This window comes from Tribolium madens, unplaced genomic scaffold, assembly GCF_015345945.1.
Source record: "Tribolium madens isolate multiple individuals breed KSU strain unplaced genomic scaffold, Tmad_KSU_1.1 Scaffold_11;HRSCAF=98;Tcas5.2_LG3b, whole genome shotgun sequence".
Lineage (NCBI taxonomy): Eukaryota > Metazoa > Arthropoda > Insecta > Coleoptera > Tenebrionidae > Tribolium > Tribolium madens.
The window spans coordinates 8390493-8398159 of NW_025400975.1; the positions used below are offsets into that span (position 1 = coordinate 8390493).

At 29.3% G+C, this 7667-nt stretch overlaps 1 protein-coding gene across 1 annotated transcript in view; it reads left to right on the plus strand.

Moving 5' to 3' along the window:
* Positions 1-7667, plus strand: part of LOC123015928 (gamma-aminobutyric acid receptor subunit beta) — a 34981-nt gene that overhangs the window by 25996 nt on the left and 1318 nt on the right. The window contains 3 exon segments of the mRNA XM_044416056.1: positions 3667-3951; positions 7412-7569; positions 7622-7667. The exon segment at positions 7622-7667 is cut by the window's right edge and continues 143 nt beyond it. Of these exon segments, the coding sequence (XP_044271991.1) occupies positions 3667-3951; positions 7412-7569; positions 7622-7667 (489 nt within the window).

The following is a 7667-nucleotide window of genomic DNA, read 5'->3' on the forward strand; positions in this document are numbered from 1 at the left end:
ATAGATAGAATTTTTTTAATTTTTTTTTATGTTCCTGGTACCTTACCCTACATGGCATTTGTCTTTGGGGCGCGAGTTCTGGCGCACTCTGTATGTGCATATGATGTAGAACGTTACTCCTTCAACTTTTAAAATCGCGATATCTCAGGAATGGTGATTCTTGGAAAAAAAGTATAAAGACCATTTTGTAGATAATTTTAAGATCTATAATTTTCGTCTGAGCTACTTTTTTGATAAAACTTGCCGTTTTCGAAGAAAATCTAAAAAATGTCAAATATTGACCTTTGACCCCGAATAACTTTTTTAGCACACATGGGATCGATGGGGACTTTTGACACTTTATTTCTAATGGTATACCCAAGGTCTCCACCAAAATTTAGCTCTGTCGGAATTTTCGTTATTTGACCACTATTTTTATGACTAATTTGACCGGACTATCATGGGCGCCGACTTTTCATATTTTCAATGGGTAAACATCACACGACTTTCCTTATCCTACTTATTTAACGACAATAATTTCGTGTTAAAAATCCGAGTAGCAAACCTAATTGCCACCTGCCGGATTACACGCGAAGTAGATCATAGTTTTAACAATTTCAATAACAAACATGTTTAGTCTAATTATTTCTAACTTCAAAAAAAGAGTTTTATTTTTTCTACTCCTACAATTTATTTATTTCTCACAATGAATTGGAACAAAAGGGGCTTTTTGTGTGACAGAATTTAGATTTTTCAACTTTCAACATTAAAATTAAAAGTAAAAATCTTTGTTTTATTTGTTGTTTCTAACAAAGAATTTCAGTATCCATACATTTTACCAATTTTTCTTCCTACTCTTCTTCGTTATTTTTTTGCAATGTTTCGTCGTAATTTTTTCTTTTGGAATGTTTTCTGTTTAATTTCCTTTCTAACGTCTTATTTTTTCAATTAAGTATTTTATAATTTACCTTAATCTCTTTGTTTTGCTCAGAATTAATAAACAATTGGGATTTTTTCCAAAACCTCTAAGTGGTTAATATTTAACAAAAAGCAACTTTTACTTAGTTACTTGTGCTAATTAGACGATTTATAGTTATAAACCGTGAGAAAAATAGCTAAACAGCTATGTTCATCTAAAGATGCAGTAGCTAATATTTTGTTCTTAAAAAATTTTTATTAAATAGTTAAACGTTTTACATGATTGTTTTAGTTAGCTTAAAGTTATTTCTTACGCAACAAAATATAGAATAAACTTAACTATTTGTGATGGGATTAGTTAACGGTGGAATTTGATTGCTTTTATTTAATTTTAGTTAGTTTGAGGTGCAGTTTTTTTTAGTTCGATATCCATTACTATTATTATTTAATCACATTTTACTTTTTAATAAGAAATATTTCATGATTCTAACTAATTTGTATCCCCATAAATTTATAGTATCTTCAACCGTATAATTTTGATTTTTGAGAGTGAGAGACCTGAAAAACATGAAGAAAAACGCAAGTTTCTTTATTTACTTCAAAAAAATGTACTTTTTAGAAAGGGATTTGGATTTTACTAAGTAGTCACAGAAATATTTCCGGTAGCAAAAGTGCTAATTTTTCGTAATAAATACAAACATCGCAACATTCTTCTGGATTTTTTAATGAAAAAGCGACCAAGGGGTTATAGTAAGCTAATATGAGTAGAAGAAAACAATAATAAATTGTAATTTGCGAAATTTTGAGGTTAGAATTTTTCTACTGGGCAAAAATGCAAAAATTATATATTACTCGTAAAATTAGTAACCTGTTGTATTTAAGCACAATTTCTTATAAAAAGTACATCTTTCTGTTAATTTTGCATTAAAGTAAATAAAGAAACTTGCCTACTTCTTCACGTTTTTAATTTTTTGTATAGTACAAAAGAAAAAAACAATTAATAACATATGCAATAAAAAGTGGCAAGAATATATATATAGTACATGTTCAAAGTTGCAAAATGCTTCAAGTTGTTGAGTTTTGAAAAATAATACACCACTGTTAAATATGAATAAAAAATTAAAGACAATTAAAAAAAAAGATTTTTTTTGAAAAATTTTCATTAATGTTCATAAATCTAGTGCTGGGGGTATCAACTTTTCATTAATGCAATTAATTTGAGATGAGTAAAATTAGGGTATGGAAATGCAAAATAAATGGTTTAAAAAATTAATCAGTATTAGTATTTGATTTTTTACACTTTCAAAAATATTTTTTTAAATTTCTTCATTTTTTTTAAATTTATCATGCATAATTTAGAAAAAGACAAAAAAAATGCAATTAATTCTTTTGTAAAACTTTGATCAATCGGTCTGAGAAAACAGTTTAAGAGCCATTAGGCTACAACAACAAAAAACTTTTCGCTCTTTTCTTTAAATCAATGTTGCAAGTAAAGTTTTTTTTTTCAAAAAATCGTAAAAACATCTTGTAGAAAATTTATTCCAGTTTTTGAAATTTTTGAAAAATCGTTTTTCATTAAAAGTCAAATATCTCAGCGTAAAATCAATAAAAAAGGCAAATTACAGATAAATGTATTGATTTAATTAATAAAAATTTCCCCAAGTCCGTGGACCCAAAAAAATGATTAAAAAAACATTTTTTTCTCGCGCTATTTTAGGATTACGTATTAACCGTAGCTCAGAAATTTTTTTACCAAAAGATTTCAAAATTAGAAACTTGAAGCTTTAAAAATATTTTTTTTTAATCTAAATACGACCATTTTTCATTGAGGTACAGTATTTAAAAAATCATCAGAAAATTAGAAATTTTTTCGTTCTCCAAATTTTTTGGAATAGTAAAAGGTTTATGTAAAATGTATTGTCGTTTTAAAGTTTTTGAGATCAAATTTTTTTTTTCGTTAAAGAGCTTAATTTTGTATTATTAATAAAAAAAATTGAAAATTTAAGACATCTTTGGCATTAAAAGTAATTTTAAGAATGCAACGTTACTAAAAAAAAATAGAATAAACACGAAATTCCAATATAATATTAGTTTTATTTTTCAATGGGTGCACCCATGTAGTCAGCGCCCATGACGTGTTTAATACAATACCACGTTTTCTCTTATAGGTCAATTTTTTTTATAATAAAAAATTTAAAATGTTTAAATTCAGTTGCTGATTTCTTAATTTGAAGAACTGTCAAGTAAATTTGTCAATAAAAAGCAACCAAAACAATGAAAATACGATAACAAACGGTTGTAAATTATTTAAAAGTAATAAAATGTATTTTTTGTTTTTTTCGCATCGTATTTAAATAAAGTTTTTTGCACAGATAGATAATGAGTTATAAAATGTTGTTTAAGAACTTAAGAGAAGAAGAAAAAAAATGTTTTGTGGGATATTAATTATTTCACCAAAACAAAAAAATCACCAAAACAACCAACAAACTAAATCTAAATAGTTGCAATAAATAGCAACATTATTAATACCTATAAGAGAAAATTTATTATCACTTCCACAACAATTTCTCATGATTTTCTTAGAGAAAATCAAGTATTATTTTTGTTTCATCCCATGGGAGCTAAGGGCATTTCAAGACATTTTAAAACAAAAGACCAATAACAAAATAGTATATTTCGTGTATGTGGAAAAATAAGGAAAGTGGTTGTGCCTATAATAGGATTTTATCTAAAATTTAATCTTGAAATTTGATTCATGTTTTACCACAGGAAACTACTCACGCCTAGCATGTGAAATCCAATTCGTTCGTTCTATGGGTTACTACCTCATTCAAATCTACATCCCGTCCGGCCTTATCGTCATCATCTCCTGGGTAAGCTTTTGGCTGAATCGTAACGCCACTCCTGCCAGAGTGGCTCTGGGGGTCACCACCGTATTGACGATGACCACTCTCATGTCTTCGACTAATGCTGCTTTACCCAAGATCTCCTACGTTAAATCGATCGACGTTTATCTCGGAACTTGCTTCGTCATGGTGTTCGCAAGCTTATTAGGTAAGATGAAGAATACCCTATAGTTTCTCTCACACCCGTGTGAAACGTATTTAACCATCTTTGTCGCACAATAATTGTTTTTTCTGTTGGAAAAGTAGAAATCGACTAAAGATAGAGATTGAGTGAAAGTAAAAAACAAAAATGCAACCAAAATTCTACAAAGTCGGAGAGTTTCATAGAGAAAAAAGGTCTAAAAGTGTCTAAATTAACGTTTTAAAAAACATTACTAAGAGTGACACTTCTGACACTTCATTTGTACAAATTGTCCAAATATTGTCAATTTGTTGGTAACAGTAATTTTGTGTTATTCTAAACGGGAAAAAGATATGAATTTGTCAAAACCAATTGAGGAAACAAATTTAAATTTATCATTTTTAAAAGTCATATGAAAGCTTTAATCTGCATTTTTTTCTTGGAATCCACTGAGAAAAAAATTGACGAAATAGTCCCTTATCTTTTTTTTTTCGTAGCTAATTGGAAAAATTAATTTAAATTCATTATTTTTGTTTTATTTTTGCATAATCTTGAATTTGATTGGTTGGACACATTTGATAATTTATTGGTGATTTACAACCACTAAGGTGAGAACAAACCGGTTTTTATTTCTTATTGGCCAAAATCCGACAAAAATCTAGCAACGATAAGTAACTCCACCCATTTAAAAAATCGTGAATAATTATTGAATTCTGAATCGAATTTTTATAACAAATCAGCGTTTAGTGTGAGTTATCTTACTTTAATTGGATCTAATTCTGCATAATGGGTGGAGCCAACCCCAGAGCCAATATGAATCATGCACTTTTGATTATTAGACCAATAAAAAGTAAAAAATTATTTAATGCGTCAAAGTTGAGTGTCATTGCTAGATCCTTAGCCAATTACGTCTTTTAAAATCAACCAATCAGAATACGTCTTAAATTTTTCGACAAGAAAAATGCAAATAATTAAAATTTTTGTTTTAAAAATCGGCTTCGTTGATTTTATTGTCAATATAAAAAATAATTGTTTGAAGAATAAACGTTAATTAATTTTCTTTACTGTCAAACTGTCGAAATTTTAGCCTTTATTTGCCAAATCTTTCAAAAAAAAAATATTCAAAAACCCATAATTCGACAGACTGTTTTTTTTAGGTACAATCAGTGCAAAATTTAAAACTATTTGAACCATATATTAAAATGTTAATCATGCAAAACCTATCAACTTTATCATTATTCTATTTTTACAAATACCACAGAAAATTTTCATGTACAAAATATTCTAGTTAATTGAATTTTTTTCTAAATTCGATTTTTAAGGTCTCACTTCCATACGCTAAAAATTTTGTACAATATCAAAACATTAAGTTAAAGTGTATTTATTTATTGTTGACAGTATCAATTTTTTTTTAATCAATTATAAATATTTATTTTTGCACTGGTCCTAAACATGGGACACTCTGTACAGTGAGCGGCAAAAATATGGAATATTCTTATTTAGAAGTATTAAAATTGAACACATGTCAATTTTCGTTTTAAAAAATGCAAAACTGTTTGTTTTTTGTTGATATTATTTCACTTTTTAGATGATTTTTATCGAAAACTTTATATAATATTTTTTTTACTAGGATTTAGACCTAAGTTTTGGAAATGCTGCTCTTAACAATAAAAGTGCAGTAGATAATTTTGTAAATACAGGGAGACCCAAGGCTGCGTGCAAGCTCCATAACTTTTTTTCTATCTACGCTATCGACATGATTTTTTTTAAGGCAATAGATCCAACAATGTGACATATTATAAAAATATTTTTATTCATATACAGAGTGTCCCAAAATAATATACACAACTAAGCTCTGTTTTTAAACGAAAACCCCAAATTTTTCTTACATTTTCGGATTCGCCATTAAATTGTCAATATAACGCACCTAGGTTTCTTAGACTTATCTGCCATAGTTTTCGACTTATGCCAATTTATGTGTCAAAATTGCGTCGTACGTAGACCCACAAAAAAATTCACAACTTCAAAACCATTCAAGATAACTTAACCAACTTTTTTTCGGTTGATTCCCTAAGCTTTAGCGAATTTTTTGAGATAAAGGCAAACTTGGAGTCGATGTTCCAGTGCCTACTACGATTTTTTGAAAATGACAAAATCCAATTTTTTTTTAAATACAACACTTTATATTTTATTGCACCCTTGCATGGCATTTTTTATGAGCTTTTTGCGTTATATTGGCAATTCAGTGGCGAATCCAAAAATGTAACAAAAATTTGGGATTTTTATTTAAAAAAACAGAACTTAGTTGTGTATCCTATTTTGGGACACCTTGTATCGGGTGCGGCATCCGTTACGCCCAGAAAGAAAATCCCCACTTCTAATTAAATAAAATTGTTGAATTTTTTCACACTTACCTGGGCATTAGTAAGGTACATTCTCTAATTTTTTGGTAATTTTTGATTTATAAAAAAAGCCAAAAAAAATAATAAGTAATTTTCTCCCAAAAAGTTTAATTCTAATTTTTATACTGACCTACGCAGATTCACTTCCTACAATTGTTTACAAAATCAGAAAAAAAATACCAATTAGATTTTGAATTAAACGCAATTTTCCATCTTAATTTTGAAAATAGTTTTTATTTATGACCTACTACTTGTGCCATCGTAAATTTAGGTGACAATGGGGAACTGCAATTGGGGTAAGATTCCAAGGTTTACAACAAAAAGACCCTTTAAAGCGGTCGGCTACCAATAAATGACTCTTTTGTTGGCAAATTATACCACTTTGTCATAAATCACGGGTTTGTGTTTAAATATCAAATATCAAAGTTTGATGCGCTAATAGGTACAGATTCATTTAGTGTAAAAACTTTATAGGTAAATTAAAGAAAGTATTCAAAAAACACACAAAACTGTTACGGACTCATTTATTATCAAAAAAAATTAGAAACATTCTCAAATTATACCCTATCAATAATTAGTTAGGTATATGAAATATCGCCCGTTTTAATTAATTAGAAGTCGCAATTTATCAATGGGCGTAACCGATGCCGCACCCGGTATATAAATAAGAATATTTTTATAATGTGCCTCATTGTCAGAGCTATCGCCCTTGGGTCTATAAAGAAAAAATAAAAAAAAATTAAATCATGCCCTGTATAAAGAAAAAAGAAAAAAAATATTAAAATCATGCCCAATTTCCAGAGTAATGCCACCGTTGGTAAATACAGGGTGACCCAGGGCTGCGTGCAAGCTCCATAACTTTTTTTCTATCTAACTTATCGACATAATTTTTTTTTAAGGCAATAGATCCAACAATGTGACATATTATAAAAATATTTTTATTTACTAAGCGCTGTTTTTTAAACGAAAACCCCAAATTTTTCTTACATTTTCGGATTCGCCATTAAATTGTCAATATAACGCAACTAGATTTCTTAAACTTAAATACAAAAAAAAGAGAAAAAAAAATCATGCCCAATTTCCAGAGTATGCCACTGTGGGTTACATGGCAAAGCGCATCCAGATGCGAAAAAACCGCTTCCTGGCGATCCAGAAGATCGCCGAACAGAAGAAGCTCAACGTGGACGGCGGCCCCGACAGCGACCATGCCCCCAAGCAGACCGTGAGCCGCCCCATCGGTCATGTAAGCCCCCTTGGGTGGCAGCCACTCCCTGTTAGTGTCGAATTTGTTTCAGGAGGTGCGCTTCAAGGTGCACGATCCCAAAGCCCATAGCAAAGGCG